At 41.7% G+C, this 24507-nt stretch overlaps 1 protein-coding gene across 2 annotated transcripts in view; it reads right to left on the reverse strand.

Annotated features, from left to right (window-relative positions):
- pcxb (pyruvate carboxylase b) overlaps positions 1–24507 on the reverse strand; it is a 201768-nt gene that overhangs the window by 23512 nt on the left and 153749 nt on the right. For both annotated transcript variants that reach the window (XR_009955921.1, XM_037477991.2), the window contains exons 13-19: positions 21343–21487; positions 20570–20659; positions 15078–15299; positions 10037–10193; positions 7650–7890; positions 5699–5866; positions 5007–5088 (exon numbers count right to left, since the gene is read on the reverse strand). Coding sequence is in view for 1 of the 2 variants with exons in the window: in XM_037477991.2 (XP_037333888.1) it covers positions 5007–5088; positions 5699–5866; positions 7650–7890; positions 10037–10193; positions 15078–15299; positions 20570–20659; positions 21343–21487 (1105 nt within the window). In the remaining variant the exon portion in view is untranslated. The remainder of the gene's footprint in view (positions 1–5006; positions 5089–5698; positions 5867–7649; positions 7891–10036; positions 10194–15077; positions 15300–20569; positions 20660–21342; positions 21488–24507) is intronic.

Genomic DNA, 24507 nt, shown 5'->3' on the forward strand with positions numbered 1-24507 from the left:
GTACAACTAATGAAATTAAAAGTGGGAAATTAAAAGCTATTGCGGGATCCTTTTGTGGTATAAAATGAAAATATTCCTTTTCTTAATTTCACCCTAATATTTATTATATTAGGGTGAAATTAAGATTCTTTACACAGTCGTTTTCAACAGTAAGAAACTACGGAAATATCTCATTGCAACATGAGATTGATTCAGTGATCAAGAAAACGCAAACAAAACATTGACAAATGTAATACAATACATTTCTAAAGAATACACCAGTGGCTCCCAACCCTTGTGGCTTCTGACTTCTCACAAAACAGCAAGTCTAGTTCAGATATCTGCACATTAGCAGTTTCATGAAGGCGGCATTTCACCACCACATATCTCTATGATGCATTGCCCCGCAGAGCATTGATAACTCTGTAATTAGACTGAGATATAGACCGTAAGCCCAAAATTAAATTAAACTATAGTGTCATAATTATAGTCTGCAGTAAGCGTACCTTTATTTTAAGTGCATGCTGCTATACCTCACAGAATATCTTTAGATTGAGATGTTGATACTTTTACTGGAGATTGAGAATAAATAAATTAAAACACCTAACAGAGGACGGCTGTTGATATTGGCACGTAAAACTTTGAGCTCACCAGCCTATAGGCATACATGTTTTCCTTGTATGAAAAATAATTTCCTTTAAAGAGAAAGCTTACATGATGTATTCCATATTTTGATTGACTGCTGCAGTAGTGGGAGACAGAAAACTGAGTGGGTGGCAGAAACGACCTGCCACAGCGGCAGGTGAAGAAAAAAAAAAAAAAAAAAACTTTATTTCAGATCCTGCCTGCGAATTTATTTAGAGAGAGCGGTTTGACAGCCAACTTCAATTATCAGGGAAGTGCTTTGGCGAGGATGGATGGCGTGAGCATCTTTCTTAAACAACCCAGTGCGACATGATTAAGCCAGCACAACAACGTTGTGTTTTATCTTCATCATTTCTGTCATTGTGAGCGTCCAACTTGTCTTTGGGGATTAAAATGTTTATTTCCCCATGTACAAATATTAAGAACAGCCACAAGTGCTGGGAATTTTGACATACACTAAATCACACCAGTGGTAAATAAAGCATTGTTTTTTCTAGACTTCTGCTTAAGCTGCGCGAAACATCAATCACTACACAACTATACCACGTGTGTGTATGCGACAGACACAATGGCGCACAAGCCTCTTGCAGACACATATGTCATTTGGATGGCTGCTTGGCAGTGACAAAGTGCCACCAATATACAAGTCATTAGCAGCAGAAACTAACTGTTGCAGAACATTAACAGACGCACACATGTCTTTGTTCATGCATTCGGTGCACTGACCAGTAGTAAGCTGCCCTGCCGATGTGCACAGCCTTCTGCACCTTACTGAAACCAGCTGCAAACCAATAGAATCCATGTATGAGACAGAAAATGAAATCTCAAGTAACCTCCAGGACAAATTAAAAAATATGTCTCATCATGTTAACAGTATATGTTTTTTGTCTTGTGTGTGCTCGCGCATAATGTCTGGCTGGATAAATATATTGACAGCTTACAGAGAAATGACTTAAAGGAGGGCTGCCATGTGTTGTGGGAGAGACTGATGGAATGGACAGGAAGAGCAAAGAGTGAGGTAGTTTGAGGGAGTGAAATAAGCATGCAAAGTGCCGTTAATTGCTCTGGCAACCCGCGAGATGTAAGGGAAGAGGAGGAGGAGGAGGATGGAGAGAAAATGTGAGGGAAGCAGGGGGTGATAGGAAAAGGCAGGGCCTGATTACTGCTTTGTAACAGATACGGGAGAGAGTGGAGAGGGAGTGAGGGAAAGCAGTAAACAGACTAAAGGTCAGACTAAGGAAGGCATGGACGTATCCAAGTGCCCAGCTTGATTGCAAAAGCAGTGCAGATGGAGATTGAAAAGGGGGGGGGGGTTTACAAAAAGAGAATACAAAGTTACTGGTGGTAAAAAAAAATGGTAAGTGAGACAGAATGTGTATGCATAATACATGTAACAAGGTCACATCAGGACACACTATGAGTATGCACACATGTGTGTGTTTAAGAGATCCCCTGCATCCCATCCCCAATCTCAAGTCAGGTCAATTAAAATTCCATGAATAAACTGACAGACTTTAAAGAACCTCTTGCTCTTGAGCAATGACCTTGTCTTTCTCTTTGTTCCCTGGGAAGTGTGCGCTCACAAATTGATATTCTGTCACCAACACGGACAGTGTTTAAATGATGGGAGAGTTCCTCTCCCTCCAATACTTTGATGCTTTCTAGTTTTTTAATACACGGCCCAGAACAACACGTTTTCCCGGTGGAGAGGATAGACTTGAACGTGCTGTTCACCTGTGGGTTAAATGTGTCAACGTAACAACAGCAGCAGTGGAGTCGGTTTCCTTTTACCAATCACACTCAAACCCCAATTTGCCTTTTGGGCTTTGTGGTAATAATGCTGTGTTAACGATTGACAATTCCCCCCCCAGGATGATTGTTTCTGCTGCAGTATTTAGTCTGGAAAAGAAACCAATTCACTTTGAAGGATGCACTGAGACACCAACACTGATGTTTACCGTCATCCTTTGCTTTTACAACACGCTGCAAATAGGAATGTGACATCTCGTTGTCTTTCTGGCCCACTCATCCTTGTGTATTGGTTACTTACAAATAAACTGACCCACGAATTCAAAAGGCATTGCCTTGTTTCTTCTTTTTATTATAAAGGGGGGCCCCTGTTCCTCGTTTTTGTGGACCGGTGGATTGACTTCACTCCTCCTCGTACTGACGCACTCTATGGCTCCTTGGGGAGATGCACCAGGCTCTCAACTAACTGCAATGTGAACCAATACGCGGACACTGTGACATCACTGTCGAGTGTGGTTACAGACTGTGCAAAAGGGGAGAAGTTTATATTAAAACTGTTCAAATATATCCAAGGTGGAATTTTCCTTTAAAGCTGAACTAACAATCTTAAGAGTGCATTTCTTTATAAAGCAGCAGCACCACACGTGAACTTGCTGACACTGCACAACACAAGCATGTTCCATTTCATCGGGCTTCGACAATGCACACCAATTTACCCATTTACAGGACCTGCAGCAACCACTCAATGTGGTTTCTATCAGAATGCATGAATAAACATGCAGCGGGTGTAAGGAGAAAGTGGGCACGAGTTTCCCTACAGACTGATCTTTCTGTGCCAAAGCACATTAGCATTGCAGTGTTAATCATTTTACCATGGGACACAACCAATCATTAATAGGCATTAGTTAGGGTTTTCTCCAAAGACCACATGATAATCAAAAACTGAGCTGATGGAAAATAATGTCTCTGAAGCCCAGAGGGTGGAAACTGTCTGTATGTACATCCTCAAATAGGAACCCAAGGAGGACTTGGCATACACTACATGATGATCTGCATTTAGATGGCGACAGGCAGCCTACTGCTGTAGTGCAGGGCACCGTTTTATAAGCGTGTGCATTAGTTGCGTAGTTTGAATATATCATCCACAGAATTAGTAGCTAGCTATTCCTGATTAATGGAAATGAGCTATCAGATCTAGTTAGTGGAGCGGAGTCAGTTTTCCCAAAAGCAATGCTCTACATAACTAAGGCGCAAACATCACATCGGTATTAATTCCTTCAGCTTCTTTCATGTTCTTTTAATTTCTAACAGCAGTCTTTCATCATACTGCTTTTAGATAGTTTGCATCTATTGCTGTGGGAGGTAGAAGGTGCTTTCAGAGGTGGGAAGGTCCGCTTGTGAAAATGACAACAACAAATCCAAAGGGCCATAAACATATGATGAATCCATAGTCCACTTATCCGCTAACCTCCTAAGAAAATAGAAAGAAGCTGTGGAGGTCCGGGGAGGGAACAAAAGGATCTGATAGAAGCTGGCAGAGTGTGGGCTGGGGAAGCGATTGAATAACCAACAACCATGTCTGGGATGCCTTGGGAAAAAGCCCCTAAATGCTCCCGGAAGAACTGCTCATTAGTCAAAATGTGTTTAAGCACGCTATGATGAATATAAGACCACATTAATCATGGCTACAACCAATATTTGTATGGGTTTTTAAGCAGCAAATTAATTCCACCTCTCACTTGGCTTTGTGAAATATTTCAAGAATGTTTAGTCAAACGAAGAATCAGCTTTTTCTGTTGGTTCGTCTGTTGAAAAAAACTGCAAAATGTCAAGTCAGGATCATAAGGAGGGTTTAGATAAAAACAAGACTAGACCGTGTATCATCAGCTGGGACAAGATGAGCGACCACTGTTCACTCATGACGACCAGAGATGAATGGTATCTGAGAGACGTGTCCGGGGTCCAGAGGGCCACTCCGTGTCTCAGGAGGATCAGATGTACGTCTCTGGATCACAACATGACAGTCCTGTACAATCAGACCTTTGTACGTGCGCAGAGCGTCTGTTTCATGATACCATATCTCAAGTATATATGTGGGCGCATGACCTCACTCGAGTGAGAAACAGGCTCCCTTCATCTCCCATCTAGCCCATGATTGGCTGAGAGTATTATTACTGAGCGGGATATGCCGGGCTTTCTGACTGAGGGGCATAATTAGTGATGCACTCTGTCATTTATTGATTTGTTAATTGATTCCTTTTACCCACTGATGCAAAGCAGGATTTTTGAAAAGACAAAAGGAAATCTTGTGGTCTAAGAGATGTTAGACACTGCAATAAAAGCCCGCGTGGTACTCTGCAAATTGAAAAACGTACATATTGATTCTTACTTTACTTTCACAAAGAATATTTGAAGGTTTTTATTCCAACAAGTCTTTCCAATCGGCTCTTTCCAATTGCTTTTAATAAATGAAACTGATGGGACTAATGAAAAAACAATTTAGAACATTCCTTTGCCCCTTAACTACCAAACTAAAACAAATCATTACTTCAATGGGACCTTCAGATACTCAAATACAAAAATGGCTATAATGTCACTGCTCAGGCAGGCGGTTTGGTGAACACGTTGCTTACCTGTGTCAAGCTCGGTCCCCTTGGTGCAGGCCACCATGGCTCCCATGCTGGGTTGAGAGGTCATTCCTGCCATAGAGTCCACCTGGAGAGGGATATTCAATAAGAACACTGTTTGATTGTTGTGCGTTATGTGGGTCCAAATTGTGCTGGATTAATGGATAATGATTTCCATCAAAGGGAGCATGATTTTTACCTCCAAAATATGTTGATGGGTTCCCTGACTGGCTATTTTGTATTTAAGCATAAGTGTTTCATTACTTGATAGAAATATATATTTTTTTTAAAGAATTGTGGTACAATCTGTTCTTTTTTTTTTTTTTTTACAAAATGTTATGAAGAGCAGAGAAGCCTGGAAATATCAGCCAATCATTTTAATGCCACTGCATGAGTCAGTGAGCGCAGGAAGGACAAATGTTTCTGACATTTCACAATACAAACTGCAGTACGTGGTAAACGTGTGAGCTTAAGTGGTCACGATAACTTGTGAATATTTAAGGTCGTTAGTACGGTTGTTGGCAGCCAGCTCTAACTTTCCATAACTTTTATTTAAGTTAGAATTAGACAAATCACTATTCAACCTGCCAAAAAAACATATCTTTATACACACAAAGATATCAAAGATCAAGATATCAAAGCAAGATCGTCTGGGAGTATCGAGAGGCATCTGCGGAACAAACGGCGCGAGTACTCACCGCCACGTCCACTACGTCCGCTCCAGCCTCAGCACAAGCCAGCATGGCGGCCACACCGGCTCCAGCTGTGTCGTGTGTGTGCACGTGGATGGGCACATCTGGGAAACGGTCTCTCAGAGAGCCGATCAGAAGCTTGCTGGCCTGGGGCTTCAGCAGGCCGGCCATATCCTGGTAACACGGGGAGACCGGGGTGAGACATCCAACGGGTGAAAGGATTTGACACGATTTGCTCTGCGCATACGCGGGTAGTTCCTATTTTTGACTTATGTCCCAAAATATGAATGACATTTAAATATCATCTTACCATTTCTAAAACAAATTAACAGGGTATAAATTAATCCAGAAGAAGGCCCGTAGCCAGATGCCTTAATCCGGTTTCAAGTGGCTTTCTGTTACAAATCTAAATTTTGGTCCTGGACTTGATTTCAACCACCTGTCTTACTCTGAATTAGTGAAAGAGCGCACAAAGCACGAGGCTGAGTCATCTCGTGAACGCTGAACCGTGCCCATAACGTGGTGGAATCTGATGAGTAAAAACAGCCCAAAAGAAAACCAAGCAGAAAGGAACAAGTTCAGTCCTAAAGTATCTCAAATGTTCCTTCTGAAAATCCGTTAAATCAGTCCTACAGAAAATGTTACTAAAAAGTACTCTATATGTGCTGGGAAATTGTAACAACAACATGGAGTTTCTAAATGGACACTTGTGGGGGATGGTTATAAAAATAAAAATAAAATGATATTAACAGAAATTCACGGAGCAAACTTGGATGTTTAGTTACGCTCCCTCTGGTGATCATTGCACTCCATGAAGTTGTAATTCAGGCTCATTTCCTCTCTTAAATGTTAACCTCATTAGCTGTGCAAGCTTTTTATGAGATTGCCACTGCTGTGTGTGTGATGGTTCACACTACAGTGGAGCAGGAGTTTATCATTTCACGTCTACAAATAGTCTGCCATGCTTGAACAAAGAAATTAATTCAATGAGAATATAATCAGTCATTTGGATAAGATGTTCCAGTATACAAATTATTTTAATGGGAGCTCAGACGGAGAACTTTAGCGACGTTCATCGCATGAGCAAGGCCGGGTCGAAGTTTACTCAATTTAGGGTGAAAAGGGCAGGAATGAGTCATTCAACCTCTGCTGGCAATGCCAAATGGAACAGGCGTACTGACTTAATGGGAAAGGGCTCAAGTACTGGTTTTACCCCTGCTCTGCGCTTCGTGAATAGTCTAAAAGAAAATAGGTTGGAGGCGCTCAACGTGGGGGACCAATCAGATCTTACCGAGGTGGTCCAACCGCCCTTTCAGAAACTACCTTTTATGATGGACGGTACAAAAATAGACATAAAAACAGAAATCCGGGACTTTTTCTAACACAGATAAGGGAATCTTTTTTTTTATACACATATGTATTACTAATGAATAATGTAAATAACCTGAGTATTTTTTAATGATTAAAAGGCAACTTTTTTCTTCGCATTGACACATTGTGAAGTTCATTATTAGAACAGCTGACCGCCAGCTAAAATTCTAGCATTTCAGTAATAGTAGCACGAAGCGTGATAATGAAAAAGACTGGGTAGTATTGGTCGTTTTCGCAGGACAACTGGTCACACACTGAAGCTTACGACGACTAAATACAATAATCGCATCCGGAAGTTCATTAGTTAATTTTAAGTATGTTAGTGCAGGCCTTCATTATACATGTGGACTGCAGACTGCATATGCAAGGCAGAGCGGGAGAGTAAAAACACTTGCAGAGATCGCTTCCAGATGGTTCTGTTATTCTGGTGGCAGATGGGCAGGGATTTCAGAAGCAAACAATAAATGCCGAACTCTTTGGAAAATCACAGGGAAGGGGAAAAAAAAAATGGCGTAATGGCAAACTCGTAGCAGTAAACAACTTTAACACACGTTGAAGTCCTGAGCTGCCATCTTCATTTCCTAACCTTTATACAGAGGATGTGGGTTCCGGCCTTTACAAGCTCGTCCGCGAGGTTCATGTAGTAGTCCAGAGAGTACTTCTGCCTCATCGGGTCAGAGACGTCGCCTGTGTAGGATATGGCAGCCTCCACTACGCCACCTGCTGCTCCCGCGGCCTCCATCCCCAGCAGCATGTTGGGCAGGTAGTTCAGGGAATCAAACACGCGGAAGATGTCCATGCCGTTCTCTTTGGCCACCTCGCAGAACCTGGAGGAGGGGTGGAAGAGGGGAGAAAACGATGTCAGCCAGAAGCCTATACAGTCGTGTATATAAAATCCCCAATCAAATCCCAGTCAGAAATAGAAATGGGTTAGTGAGACCGCCGATGCTCACTCTTCACGGCAAGGCACTCACAAATCTCTCTCACAAATATGAGTTTGTCTTCATGCACAGTGTTCCCCCGGATAATAGCGCATATCCACGGTCGGGATAAGCTGCTTATATCCATCTCTGAATCGCTACCCATGAGTGTCAATGTTATCTGCGTTAATACAACATCCTCGCTATTTCCATGAAAAGTGAGTTAACACAGCCTTCAGGAGCGCACAATGACTGGAGAGAAATGTATACCCGCCTCATTATCCAAGCTGCCAGTGGTAAATCCCTCCTATTATTGCTTTGGCCTCGGTATCTTAATCAGGTTTTATGACTGGGGCGAGCGCTTACTGTAGCTGTGAATACAGTATTTACCCACACAGCGCTTTTGTTTTGGCAAATAAACAAACACTCTTAATGTTGTGCAACGGGAGGATTACCAGTCCAACGTCTGCCTGTCCTGTATTTATTTAGTACAAGAATGCAAGTGGTCTCTAGTGGAAGCGGTTTGGCAGCAAGTCAGACTGCACTGACCTACATATCTGACTCAGAGCTGATATAATCAATATATGAAACGGCTCTGACATAAAGTTATCTTTCTGTCAAATGAGGTGAAAAGGATATCTAGTTAGCACTCTAGACATGTTAGACACAAATAGTACACCCCCCCTCGTCGCAGAGCGGACTGCACTGTGAACCTACAACATGTTGTTCAAAAATAAACAAAATTACACTTTGATTTGATTAATGAAGACACTTGGGCCACTTGGCAGTGGGCGGCTGAGAACGTCGAGGGAGAGAGAGTGGCAGAAGAAAGGGAAGAGGGGGGGTGAGGGGGGTGGGGGTGGGGGGGGGGTGGCCAGCAGATCAAAGCCATTAATCACAATCACGTGCACATTTTCAATGGCGCTCCCCCTACGGGAGACCGAGAGATGGGAACCGGGGGAGGAGGGGGAAGAGCAGTCAGGTTAGACAGAGGTAAAGGGGAATTAAAAAAAAGGGGGGGAGTTGATGTTTAATGCGGCGAGATGAATGGAGGCGTGAAAAGGGAGTTATAAAAGTGGGGATAAATAATGACGATGTGATAGGAGAGGGGGGGAGCGACGAAATAGGGGGGATCGGAGCGGTCTGTGTGCATTTGTGTGATTCAAGGGGAAAGGAGGGAGAGGAGGACAGCAGCATTAGTCATAAAGCCACTACTAGTTTATTTGAGGGGAGGGGAATTACATGTGCATGGGTTTGTGTGTGTGTGTGTTTTAGGTATACATGAATCATCCACATCCTCGCGGTAACTTGTGAAACCTTTTGGAAACATGTTTGTGTGCATGCGTGTAGGCACAGGAGTATTTATGGCCCTAAAGACATTTGATCTGCAGAAACGATCCAGCACAGGTGGACTGAAAGGGAAAGAAGTGATTCACTTCCACGAGTGAATATCATAGCCGATGGATTCGAGGATCCTTCGCCACATGGTGTCCAGCACATATAGGCTTACATCACGTCACTAGGCAACAACCGCCGCTATTTTAAATCGCGCGCACATTAATGATAAACATATCTAGATTTTTTATTAAATGTATTTGGCCAAATCCCAAAACAACAAGTCCACAAATACATTTCAGACAACAGTTTCGGAAGCTGGTTTTAAGAACTTTACTCAAATTGACTTTTAATAATTCTATAACAGTTTAAAAGGCGCCGATTAATATGTTTAATTGGAAAATTACAAACCGTTCTAACTACATTACTGTGTTGTTTTGACTATCGTTTGGTCTTTGGAAAAGGGGTTTTGAATTTCAATGGTGAATATCTTAGTAGAGACAAAGTTCATTCATTGCAATACATGTGTACATGGTATTCACTGCAAGCTAAGCCATTGAGTGCATCAACCTGTATTTATGGTATGGATTTTGAAGCAAAAACAAAGAAACCTGTACATGTTCATTGGTGTTAGGCCTGTTAGCCGCCTAAACATTCAATTGTTTCATGCCTGAATTAAGATATAAACCAATGTAAAGGTGAAATGTGAGTGACTCACTTAAAGACAGCGTTGTCGGGGTAGTTGGTGTAGCCCACAGCGTTGGCCCCACGCAGCAGCATCTGGAAGGGGACGTTTGGTACCAGAGCTCTCAGCTCCTGGAGTCTCTTCCACGGACACTCTGACAGGAAGCGCATGGCCACATCGAAGGTAGCACCTACACAGACAAGACAAGCGGGCAGGGTCATTTTTGGCGGCCATCTGAACTTTCATTCGTCGCGCGAACTTTGATGTAATTTGAAGACTCTGAAAGTATTTTAAACTTGTTTTGCCAACGAACAAAAACACAAAGACACACACAGTCGGATGACTCGGACATGCGTCGTTCATTCAAGCACTTTTAACATTTCATTCCAAAGTCCCTATAAAATCTAAGAAGTGGGAGAGGCAAAAAAAAAAGAAGATTGCAATCGCTTATTTCACTGTCTTGCGGATGTGGATTAGCAAATCTCATACCCGCTTATCATATCAGCCAGAAATATGGATGCCTCCAGTGATTTTCTGCTGAGCCAACACTGTCATATATCATTTTCTGTGCACTCGTACATTTAGACACAGAATACCAAGCGCAATAGCTTCTTCCCTTACTCTTAGAGCAAGATGAACGCTATGGTCTGGATGCCTTCCCCTTAATCAATTATCATTCCCCCTCCGATTTACATTTTAGCCTCTGTCAGCATCTCCTAAACCCCTGATTTGAAGCAAAAATGGCTTGAAGCAATTCTGTCTGATGTTAAACACGTTACTGTTAATGTACTACAGCATATGGTGAATCAAAAGGTGATGCTGAACAAGGAATTCAACAGCGACAGCAGAATTGGCTCAAATCGTTTGATGACAGGAATGAGACAACCTCTCAAAATGATTATATTAACAGAAGGCCCGAGCACCGGTCAAACAGGCAGCATGTAATCTGTCATGAAGAGGAACGGAAATAATACAAGGAGCAAGATGGGAACAAGGCTGCAAGTAATGTTAGAAAAATAGAAATTAAGATGAATGATTATGGGACCAACACTGCTGGAAAAAGTGTTGTGTGAGTCCTCCAATATCTTCTTTAGGTATGGTGGTGAGAAAACACTTTAAACAGAACTTATTAAAAAACAAGGTTCTTATACTCACCACTTATTTACTTCATTCATAATCTCTTTATGGAAAAATAAAAGTTCTATCTCTTGAGCCGAAACAGGAAAGCCCATGATAAATAAAAACGCTTATTATCCATCATTAAAATCTTTGGCTTGCGTGCATAAACTTACAGGCACGCACACACACAAACAAACACACACACACACTTTGCAGTTTTCAGCATTTTTGCTTAAGTGTGCAAGTATGGCCCTGATGCATCAGGCAGTTCATCTTGTCGGATCAATTTTTATGTCTCTGCGATTCCAGTTAATCGCTGTGGATTGGTTGATTTGCTATCGCTGCATATGCTGGTCAGGCTTCACCTGTTTGTGTGTGTCTGTGAACCAGCTCATATTCCTTAAATCATGCAAAGGGTCCGTTAAACACTGATTATAACAGCAGGGCACCCACCAACATGTAATCACCAATCTGCTGCTTTACCCTCATATACATTTGCCGACCATGAAGTAAATGTTAGGAACTATATAAATACATTATGTGACCCAATTCATCTCACTGTCTCTTTCATGATGCATGAACACTATTACAGGGAGACGGGCATTCAAAGGTTTATTTTCTCTAGTGATTCATTCAGCCTCTGGTTGAAGCATGTGAAAGCTTTACTATTGCATTAAAGAGAATAAAAGCATTCTTGCAGGGAGGCAATATGTTGAAGTAACTGTGTTGCACACCGGTATGGCCATCTCAGGGTGTAATATTCTCCATCTCTAAAAGTGTAATGTTTAGGGACTTCCTATCAAGAGAGTCATGGTAGTTATTCCTCCTATGGCCATTGAGGGATTTATGAGGCGCTGAACTCTCACTGCAGCATCATGGTCGTTTTGTGTTTCACAACCCGAATCAATACCAGGCGGGAGTGTGGCCCTAGTGAATCTGGGAACTTTGGGCACCGAAGTAGAGTGAACGGAGGACGTTAAAAGGTGGCGAGGGGAAGCAAACTGTCCGGGTTCACACATTGTGACATATTGTAAAATATTACAACATTGTCCTATCAAAGAGGCACGCCTATAATTTAGCTCCTCAGGGCAATACTACTCATCCTGGGAAAAACAGGGTTATTGCTATTTGTTGCTCTGCGGGAACCAAATTTAAAACCAAGTGACACCTTGTGATGTGTCGGTTTGACACTTCTAAAAGAAAAAGAGGTAAAAAGGAGTCAGAAAGTTAATAACAAACATTCCGCAACCAAAAGGTGGATCATGTAAAAATTAACACTTTTAGAGTAGAAGAGCTACTGTACAAAATAAGTGATTAATACAGATTATGTTTGTTCATAAGAAAAACACCAACCAACTGAGCTGAACGGTGTGTTGAAGGCTTGCAGGCAAAAGCATTTTTCGGTTATCTAAATGTTCGTATTAACACGATAACGTGCACAGGAGGCACATTATTATGCTGATAAGTGGCAGCAGGGATTCAGGGGGGGTGATACGCATCTTAAGAAGTTATGCTATCTCCCATTGTTTAATTATGAAAGTACTATTCTATGCTCTCTGACTCAAAATCATATCATACAGGAGGTACTGACATGAAGAGGATCCATGAGCGTATTCAATTTATCTTGGTTGATTCATTTATTCCCTTTTGGCAACTTTTGTTTAATGAGAGAGACAATCCCCTCGGCTCATAACATCAGCCAATTACACAATGAAGGGATGCATTTAAACGTCTGACTTTATATGGCTGTTCTATAAATGAGAGACAGGCGCATGTTCAACTTGCTCCAAAAAAATTTTTTTATGACGACTGAACAGTGTTTTAAACTTCAAGAGCTTTCACTGCCAGACGATTTCAAAACTCCTCTCCCACTGCTTTATGAGAGCGTTTAGACGGGAGACACAAAGGAAGACGTATTCACCTTTTCTCTGGTTTCATCATAAGTGGATTCGGTTCAGGGACCAGACCGCGCCACAGGGTTCACTGTCAGCTTCATTCCGTAGCAAATCCCCACTGAAGAGTCTTCATCACATTGTCAGCTCAGGATGATCATGTTTTTTTATAGAACAGTCGGTTGAAGCGAGTGTAAAGTAAATAAATATGAATTATCAGTCATAATGAATAGCAGATCCCCGGCTATAGTTTGTTTAGATCTGACCAACGGCTTCTTTCTGGCTTTAGAGAAGTTCATTGGGAGAATGGCTGAGGCTTGGTTTAGCAAACACAAAGCTTGAAATCTCAAAGCATGCTTTCGATCAGGTTTTTTTTTTTTTTTTTTTAGACTGGCTCAGTTTGTGCCCTTTCATTAGTAAAACATATAGACATGTCTGAGGGAGATGGATCACTATTATTTCAAGGGCCTAATCATCCTTTTGGACTGTGTAGACCCAGTGAGACACTCTAGGAGAGCGGTGGGAGCCTCAGAAGTGAAGCCAGCTCAGAGGTGCTGGTCTTGCAGCGTGACTATTAATGAAGGAAAAAAACAGCAACATACTTCTGTCAGTATTTTTAAAGTCTTATAATAATCGAATCAAATATTAGATAAATGTTAAAGGGAAACATTTCCCTTAATGGTAGCCCTTTCACCTTTCAGAAGCGTCTCAGACAATGTAATGAGACCTTTTTAACAACCTCCCACAGACGTGGAGTGAAGACGTGAGTTCACGGAGAGGTTTCACAGGCTCGGTGCACAGATGTACTTTTAATGTACGTACTCAAACACGGCTATTAAACTGGTATCATCTTTCTCTGGTCAGTCTCGTAATAACATCAGGACGTGCCGAGAGATGGCAGTCCGGGAAGGGTTTAAGCATCTTCTGTCCAAATATCTCGTTTTTACTTTTGCAATAACCTTTTTATCTGTTCAAACATGAGACGAGAAGGCAGTTATTTGATGTGGTATGTCCTCAAAGTGCTCTCCTATTGCAATAAAACGGTGTTTTAGACTAACTGGAGAACCATGATCAACTTGGTTTAGTGCACTGAAAAGGTTTCACTGGACAGCTTCTCTCCCTGACTTTGCTTAACCATTTAACGATGAGCGCAGTCCTTGAACAGGAACATTTTTACTTCAGGACTTCTTATGTTTGTTCTTGTGATCTACTGAAAGCAGCCCTTGTAAAATAGGCCCAATCGCTCAGAGTAGTTTTGCATAATTGAGCGTTAAATTAAATGTTTCATCCTCAGGAGGTTCACTGAGCACATCTCTTCCACAAATGTCAGTATCCCGAGTGGTCAAACAGGAAAACTGAAACTTCTCTTCGAAATCAGTTCATAACAATTCACATCGACCATTATCAACAAGTGTTGATAATTGGCCTCGTCATCGACTGAACATGAGGCCTGTGGCATTGTTCTCTGGACAATTTCAGTTATTGAAAAGGAACAAGGGACGGTGAGCTATTGGACTCTTCACGCCTCAAGAAGTTTCAACGACGCATAATTGTCTCTATTCATTTAAGAGCAGGTAAAAAGAACATTGATTTTCTATTGAGGGAACTCACTGAAGACTGACTTGTGGGAGATGAGATATGCGTTCAGTTGCATGTTTTCATATCCCAAATAAGAAGAACAAAGAGGTACAATCAGATCTACAGCAGGAGTGGGAAGTAAATTGCAATCACTGTTAAAACATTAAAATGTGGGAGCACGTAGAGTTTAACTAAAATGCTTACCATGATAAAAAGTGAAATTCAAGCCTGTCTTATAAGGCTGAGTAGAGGTGTTGCTGTAGTTTCTTGTATGAATGCAAGTCTTGTTCAACTCCCCCGTTCCTACACTATCAAACTAAGGGAAACCAGGAGCTTAGCCTAAAGATCGGAAGCAATGGGACGCTTTTAGCCTAGTTCTTCCAACCAGCTCCCATGTCATCCAGAGAGTTGCGGTTTGTTGTGGAACGACTTCACCACGACGAAAAGCTCTCACACATTGTAATTCCGCACAGAGACACACTCACCTCCCCAGTTCTCCAGGCTGAAAAGGTTGTTGAAGTTATGGCTGACAAACGGCGAGATCTTCTTCAGGTCGTGGGTACGAACCCTGGTCGCCAGGAGCGATTGGTGGGCATCCCTGAAGGTGGTATCCATTAGCAACAGGCCTTTGTGGGCACGGACAGCCTTGGCGAATCCCTCGGGGCCGTCACGCAGCAACACGTCCCGGAAACCTATCGGAGGGTCGCCTTTGAGCGAAGGAGGGAGAGAGGGAGCGATGAATGTTTGAGAGAAATGGTACACCGGGGTAATGAAACAATATATTCAAGTGGCAAAGGGGAAGAAGATAAACAGATGCTATTTACACAGTATTTTCAATTAAAATTAAAATTCAAGTCTGGCACTTGTCTTGGCTCCAATGGCTCACAGCTCAAGTAGATCAACGAGAAAAGAAAACTAAAATTCATGTCCAGCAGCCATTTTTACTAGATACAAAGCGCGCCGATTTGTAAAACTGGATTTTTCCTGCTGGCAGCAGCTCATTTCGGCTGCTACCGTTTAGTGCAAAAGGAGATCCCAGTGCGTGAGCTTTGTACTGTGTGATCAGCCTGGTACAAAGTGGTGAGTCCGTGTACGTTTTAGTGATTCATCGAAAACTATTTTTCAGTTTTAAACAAAAAAATAGAGAAGACTGAGAAGCACAATAAATACCCTTTCAGAACATGCCTACATGGAAGAGTGTGCATGTGTCGATCATGGGGCCATTAAGGCCGAAAATAGAGACATTTGGATAGTTTTTAATGAGCCTTCAGTCGACCTTGCTTCAGTTACCACACTGTCACACATCCTGACCTTCCCATCTTCGTGCTCATTGGCGTATCATCACTGTCATCATTATTCAACCTCCAACCTGTTCAATTCCACCGACAAATATCCCATCATCTTTATGCAGGCAATTTGCTCTTAATAATGAGTTAGCACTGTGCTTGTGTGTGAGCACTGTTTTAGGAGCTGACGATCAGCTTTTGTATAAGACTGAAACAAGGAAAGCAGAGTTTCTCTCTCAAGATGTCTCACATGTGTATGTTTTAAGGAAATAAAAATAAAAATATATGAATGCACAATATTAACATTTGCAATCGAGTAGGGTCAGGTTCAATTACGTATGAATTTTTCTTCTAATACCCTGGTAAGTGCTTTGTCATAGACTGAATATAAGTACGGTCATTCTATTTACTGAGTAAGTAACAGTATACTCTTACTTCCGGGTTACCCGACATGCTTTACTTTTCTCGTCAAAGTCAAAAACAAAAAAAGATTTGAAAGAACAAAAATTGCCAGGATTAAGACAACAAATACAAGTATATTATTTATTTTTCTGTATGTTCGTTCCGATTAAAGAATAAGCATCAAAACATCAAACTGTACACGGACCCTGGCAAGACAAAAGCTTTACAAACTTGTATAAGAGATACACGTTTTTGAATACATTATTTCTGATTACATTGCAAGATCCACTTCCAAGAAACCCCAGGATGAAGACTGCTTGACATGTTGGGCTTTAGGTGAATGTTTCTAATCTAAACCCCCTCAGCCACAAGCAATATTCCACAAGCAGGAATTTAATCTTTCGCTGTGGAATTCCCAAGACAAATGCCGTAACTTCCAGTTCATAAAAACTAATTGTTCTCAAAGCAAACAAGGTAAAACGTGCAGAAAGCCCCAGCCAAGCCCCCTTATCCTATCGCGGATCTTTTCTCATCGCGCTTTCCTCTCCATGCCTTGCAATTTAGCACAAGCACAACCACAGGCAATCAAATATTGGAGGTGGAATTGGGATCTTCTCTCACTGCAGTGTGTACAAATATCAATCAATTAGATTAGTAAATGAGACCTACCTGCCTAGTTGTCCTCCAACCCTTTGTACCCCTCTCCCTCTCCCTCTCCATCCCACTCTCCCTGCATCTCTGCGTCGCTTATTATTCCCCATGCTAGATGAGCTTGGTTAAATCACACCGCCGTAACTAATGCAGACACTTTGAACTTATCGAGATCTCTTTATAATACAGCTGACTGGAGAACACCCCAAACATAGAAAAAACAAGTTGTGAGAGAAATGGGAGGACTTTGAGCATGCATAATTTTATTTTGTTTATTTTTTCTCTCTCCACTCTTCAGCATAACAGAGAGGAAATTAGGGCTTGTGCTCTGGGACCAAACTATGGCCTTTGAATGCGATTTGTTTCCAAGCGGAATGCAGTCAGTGTTTTGGTGTGTGTGTGTGTGTGTGTCCTATGGCACACCGCAGAAAGAGAAAGTAATAAAGAGATACAAGTCCCAAATGGATGCTCCTTTTGACAATTGAACCACTTACGCACACATTTTCCTTCGCATCGATAACACCCCGCTCCCACTATCCAGCTTCACAGCCCTCACTGCTCCCCTCTTCACCCCGGTCATTCCACACCTCGTTTGGGCCCCCTCTCGTCTGGGCTAATGTTTCCAGGCGGTGCAAGCTACAATGCTCAGAGGCATTTTCTCTATTTGGCAATCTGTGTGGTGGATAATCGGGGAGAAACAACAGCTTGAGTCGTCACCGTCCTCTGAGAAGTGCGCTAAATGTACGGAGTCCTTGTGTTTGGGAAACTTTTAATTGGCGCATCCCAGTGGGAGCGCTAGACAAAGCTTTATTACAGTCAGGTGTGCTGGAAAAGCCAATTAATTAAATGGAAACGTGTTCTGCACTACAGAAAAGTTAATTCTGAATTCACTAAATGTATTTGTCTCTATACGGTCTACCAAATATGTATGTAACGTTTGCATTAAGCTATTGGTTGCTATTTGTCATAACTTCTATTATACTGCCTGCTAGAAAACTTTTTTTCACTTCAAGAACATGATTTGTTTTCCTCAAAATAGCTCTATTGGAGGTGTGGAACAAACAAATGAAAGAAATGTTTTAAGAACAAAGACAAAAAAAAGTTTCTCGCAGAGGATATCTTGAGGATTCAGAAAGCCACATTTCAAGACTGTACGACTCCCTTTCTTCTTTTAAGCTACCTATGAATTTCTTTCAGAGCTAAGCAAAAGCAAGACGAAAAAATAAAAAAACCCCTTTCTGTTTGAAGATGGCTAATGAAATCATCAAAAACTAAAAACAGGAAATTATTCAAGACGTTTAGTCCATTTGGAGCTTAGATGTTGCATTTTTTTCAAACAAACTATGCTTTTAGGATAATCTTAAGAATGGAATTACAGCGAACAATTGGAAGGAGGAAAGTAGTGTGTCATTTTTATTGACCTCCTAAAGCTAGGCATCTGCTGATTAACCTCTACATGTCCTCCGTTAAATATCTCCAGACAATAATTGGAACAGGGTGTACTTCTACACCCATTGATGAAGCACCAGCAATCAGCCCTCACAGCTAACGTTTTAGACTACAAATCCTAATTAGAAAATAATGCCCTTTCAGTGCTCCACATGTTGTGTCAGGAGACACTCTGCCTGTCTCTCAGAGACACTCAACCTTCTCTCCCCGGTGCGAAGGGAACTCCTGTACGACGCATTTTATAGTTCCTCTTTCTCCTGATCCATAGGTGATGTGTTTTAAGATATGACAATGTTGGGATCTTTGCTCCTCTGTATTGTGCAAGTGGTCCACCTTTACACCCCTACTTCCTCCCTCGCCCTCCCTGCCTTCCTCTTTGAATCCATGTATCCTGCGTCAGCGTATCCATCCGTATCTCCCTCACTGCCACTGTGGCGATTTTCTCCACATTTAAGGATTATGCACTGGCTGCACCCTCTCCTCTCCTTTCATAACCCCTTTTTTCCCCTCAAATGCCCCCATCCCTCCCGCCATCCATAGAGTGTGATAATACAGCCCTAATCCCGCTCTCCTCCCAATCCCTCTGCCGAATGAAAGAAAAGGATATAAGCACATTACACATTTCATTAGTAGGCTTTAGGTGTGCCTCTGTGCGTGCATGTGCTACAGCAAACTACTTCATCAGCTACTTACAGTATGGTGTACACAAACGTGTACTGCCTATAGAGGACCTCTCCAGTACAGGACATGTGTGAGTGAGTTTTAAAGATGAAGTACCGTGTGCCTGCAATGAGGGCGACGGGCCACAGGGCCCTGAACACGGTGCAGGTAAGCAGGGAAACTCACTCAGTCAGTCACATGCAAACTAATACAAACACGCCAGATTATATTGTCTCGTTCACCTCCATTACGTTCCACTGTGCATGGTTTTAGATGTCAGTTTGGGGAGCTACGCCTGATTAGGATTCATATTATTTTGTTATAAATTTGTGCTCACTGGGTAGAACACGATGCTGATAAACATGTCAGATTGATGCAGCTCAATACTGTGATGCCGTCAAAAGGAGCAGCGGCAAAAAGTCAATCCAGTTTGCCTGCCCCCCCATCTCCCCTGTCAAAAACAATATCCTGGGAGCGCAATGGGGAAGAAGAAAAAGAACATTTCTAAATGGCATCACAGACCACGTGTTCCACAAACAAACGCGTACTAAAAAAATAAGCATCTCCAATTGTTACTTCAAAATGTTTTTTTTTTTTTTTATATTTCAGAATTCGTTTAACCTTTCGAAACTCCCGAAGACAGAGAAGCTATTGAAAGGAACAAAAAAAAAAAAACCTGCAGTGGCTGAACAAGCTCCTCAAAGAGCCCTGCTTGACCTCAGGCCTTCCCTGAGGGACTCCAGGGGTTCTTGTGCAGAGCAGGTGTGAGAGAAGCACAGAACTTCTTCCATTCATGAGCAATGAACCGCACCCTCTCATCCCTGTACTCACAGCTCAGCGGAGCTCTCTGGGCCAAAACCCTTTTCCTCCTTGAGCGCTAAACTGAGCCATTTAGGAAGGCCTGTCCGCCAGCAGCCATCGGCCTGTTCGACAGCCCATTTGTCATTTCGGCGGGGGCTATTATCCAAAGTGCCCTACGGATCCACATATGTTGAATATTTTTAGCAGGGGTGTCCCTGGAGAAATTAAACCCCTAACCCTTGCAGTGGCAGTGCCATGCTCATTTTTTCCAAATGTAATACAGGCAATAAGGGGCTGGAGTGTGGCATTAGTGTGGTAACATTGCCCAGTGAAATATATAAAATACAGTATTTAATGAGCATTTGCGGGTCTTGTTGAATTTCTTTGTTAAATCTCGATTGCAATAACTGCTTTAAATGCTTTGGCACGGTATAAAATCTTATTTTGATAGGTGAATAGCTGCAGAGAGCCTTTACATCTTTCCCCAAAAACACAAGACACACCTCTTTAGACTATACCTTGACTAAAACACTAACAAACTGCAGCACTTAAGTTGTACTTATAATGGCACTTGTCTAACATGTTTTGAAACTGCTTACTTGATGAAAATTGTACTTTCTTGTTACTTGTTCTTCTGAGTTTGTATCTCTACCGTTGAAATGCACTTATTGTATAAAGCGTCGGCTAAATGACATTCGATGGCCATTGGCTGTATGTGATTGACATACCCATGGTGCCAGGAGGGATGACGGGGTCTATGGAGGAGGGCTTGGCCTTCACTGGGATTGGTGTGGTTGGTCCATTTACCATCACATGACCTGTATACAAAAAGAGGATACGAGTCAGAGGCAGCTCTGCAACATATCAAACATTTAAAGACAACAACAAAAAGAAAATAATCAATGAGGTTTATAACAAATCAGTACTAAAGGCAAAAAAGGCTCCTGGTCATATGTTTATACAACAGGTTTTTAGTACATTTGCTGTAGCAGTAAATCCTTATAGAAATACATCTTTTATAATTACCACATCCACTATTTGAGTAATTCTATTTTCAGCGACATTCCCTTGCTTTTCTCTATGGTTTTGGTAAAAGGGTAAAATGAACCAAAGTCTACGCTGGTTATGCTTTACAGTAATTATAGAGCAACTTAGAGAAAATCGTTCATTTTAAGTACGACTAAAGAAACCTTGATTTTTCCAGTCCAGGTTTCCGTTGAAGATCTTGAATGCTCACAGAATGTACCACAATCAGCTGATCTTATACATCTATTGTTTTACTTCCTGGTTATGAAACAATGTGAAAGCCACAAAAACAATCAGAACATAATTGGTCAGAGGATATTTCAGAGCCCTTAACCTCATAATGCCGGCTCATGGTCTATGGGCCTGGTTGAATGTACACTTTGAATCAGACTGAACCCATCATTAGATAAAAGGCAGCCAGAAACACAGCTGGAGCATCATAGCTAGTGAGCGCGTCTACCGCCCACACACTCACCCAGGTAGTGCAGCAGCTTCTGGGCTCGGTTCTGGGTGGGTTTCAGGTTGAAGAGTTCCTGGTTCTCGTCGATGAACTGGGTGTCCACGGTGGAGTGCAGGAACTGGTGGTTGTTGAAAACATTTTGGAGGAACGGGATGTTGGTCTGGAGATGGACAAGAAACGGGAAGGTTCTTTAAATTCCTCGCCGTCTTTATTGGGCATTTTACACACAGGGTTTAAGAGTGAGTTTGATGTAACCAAACGTGACAACAAGATACATCTAGTAAAGAGGAAAAAGAGTAAAGAAAGCAATCAACAGGACTGTTCTAAATATGGATTTGTAGTTTTTTTATTAAAAATAATGAACAGAAAGCGTTGCTCAATATCAGTTTCAAAAGACAAAACGCACACACACGCACACACACACACACCAACAGTAAAATGTAACGTTTCTATTTTATTGTTGTTTGTTTGCCTTCAAAGTATCATCACGGCAATTAAGTTCTATAAATTACCAAAGGATGGGGAGGTGGATGCGAGAGAAGAGATTTTATTGTTAAGAGTTCACTATGTTTTTGCTTTGCCACTTTCGTAAGCCTGTTTTAATAATATAGTATAGTTTTGTAAGCCTGTTTTAATAATACAAGTAGACTTCATTGAATTGTTGTAAGAGGCAAAGACAGTGAAAACGGAGGGTGGGGGTTGACAGAAACAAGGGGAGGAGGACAGAGATTATTAGAAAGAAACGCAGAAAAAATGCCAGTGTGAAGGATTCAGTGAAGAAAGGATATGGTAATACTGTCTTGTAGCGGCTTCAGATGCGTTTATGGCTGTTTAATGTCCCCAAGGAAAGGTAGTGAACAAATGGCGCTGACTGTGAGACAATGTAGAACATTGTTAAAAATCTTCAACTTTGTCAATGTATAGACAATAAAGCACCGTTTATATTGAAACAATTGAGACATTAAAGTGTATACGTCTTGCCAGGCCCTCGCATTCCTAGAAAAGAGAGGGGGCTTCATTTTGTTATATTAACACAGTCCTCAGACTCTTCTACAGGGAGGACAAGGACTTGTTCAGCTATACGGCTATCAGGCTTTTTCTAATTTTATTATTTATCAAATGCATTACAATATGCTGTCTTCACGCGTGCCTTTGTGGAAATTGTTCTATTATACATTCGTACACAATCAAAATTCAGCGTCAACCATAACCACAAAACTGGTGAGGGTTAGCTTAGCATCAAGGATGGTGGCAACAGCAAACCGCTATCCTCATCCAAAGGAAAAAAGAAAACAAGATGTATAACAAAGTCTCCACTGACAACCATATTTTCCCAATTTGGAAAGAGTTTCCAAAGACAAAAAAAGTGAAAACAAAACAAGTGGGCTTTAGAGAGGGCTGAATAAAAAAGGCGACGGACAGAAAATGAGATAAATAACATAAACGAGCCGCATTAATGAAAGATTCTACGGTCTCTGTTAATACATGGAGAGGTCGGTCCTTTCCCTCTCTGCTGCAGATCAATGTGTTCATTATCAGGCTGCTGTGAGAGCCCGTGGCTGCCACGCACACCAACACACACCAACGCACAGTGCCTTCACTCTTTCTCCATATTCTCCCTAATGATGAGAAACACACTGCCGAAAAATGGTGCACACAAACACACCCGTCCCTCTCTGTGCCCTGCTCAGTATCCATGTGCCATTTTCCCTCTCACTCTTCATGTGGCTCTTGGCAATATAGCACGCACAGATACAAACAGACACACACACACACACACGCACTCACTCACTCACTCACACAAACTCAAAACAGAGGCCCTTCATCCACTTCAAATGCCCTGTAACAACCGCTCGGCTGCAGCTCTGGGAGCAATGCGCACAGCATGCAAAGCACACGTGTGCTTTCCTGGGCAGTAATGACCGTGATGCCGTTCAGACCCCAAGCACAAACAACTACCGGTACACACACTTTTGAGTGTATAATGGGGATTATTGCTCGCACAGGTACACGTTTACATACACCCAAGCTCCAGCAATTGAATTCTGACGCAAAAAAAAAAAAAAAAAAACACTTACACACCAACAGGGCTGAGGTATCAGAAGCCACTGCCGGTTTTTGGATTACTCGCCCTTTTATTCCGTGGTGTTCCGATTATCAGCCTCGTCTGTTTTAATGCTGCTCCACTCACTATTATTTATGAGTGATCAGCTTGCTGGTGATTCCCAAAGCGGCAACACTTTAAAGCATTGACTTTGTTTGCGGGGAATTTGGCTTGTTGACTCATGTTTCTATCATTTTAGTACAGTTTTCAAATTAAACTACCCCCAAAATCTAAAAATACTCTTGAATTTTTTGATCTTACTAGTCGTGACTTTTTTCCAATTGCTATTTTTTAGGTTAAGTTGCCACTCAATGAAAGTGGTAACCCGACTACTCCTGAACACCACAGACCTTGTGAGCCATTTCAATTCAAATGGTTTAAACTGCTGTTAAGGGAATCCGTTTTTTGGATTAGCAGATGAATTCTCCGTTTTGACAAGTAAAAAGCAGTGTGCTGATGGTAAACATTTACTTCAGACATAAGGCCAAATTGATCTACACATCCTGCAGATAAAAAGCAGGCTGTATATTATTCATTCATACATATATACATGTATTCCCTTGGTCTCTAATCTGTTTTTTTAATAGAGACTGAAAGAACATTATCTTAATAGTCACACTTGACTCTTTGCCTTTGCTTTGAGAGCACTGCTATATTTCATATTCACGCCTGAGGTTACGTCTGCCCCTTTACTGACACTAATCTGTACTCCAACAATTTATGTTGTGCGTTGCCTTTTACTCGTTTTACAATTTTATGCACCAAAATCCTTTAAGGACAGCAAAGGTAGAGGGGGGTAAAGAGCAAGTCCTTTATCATATCAGACACATGTTGCCACACATTTCTTTCCTTCAGTAAGCGGTTTTAAGAAACCTTTGAGTTGACTCTGTAAAAAATAAATTAAAGGATCGTCGACAGCTTCGGAACTGAACAGCTCCCAGCTTAATCTCCAGATTTCATAAAAACGTGACCCTGGTAATGATTAACTCATTAACTTTGGATTGTTTGCATAATCGTTTGAGGCAACACCATTCAAAATTAAATCCAAATAAATCTCTGACACATCATGCTGCTAG

The sequence above is a fragment of the Pungitius pungitius genome, chromosome 1, assembly GCF_949316345.1.
Source record: "Pungitius pungitius chromosome 1, fPunPun2.1, whole genome shotgun sequence".
NCBI lineage: Eukaryota > Metazoa > Chordata > Actinopteri > Perciformes > Gasterosteidae > Pungitius > Pungitius pungitius.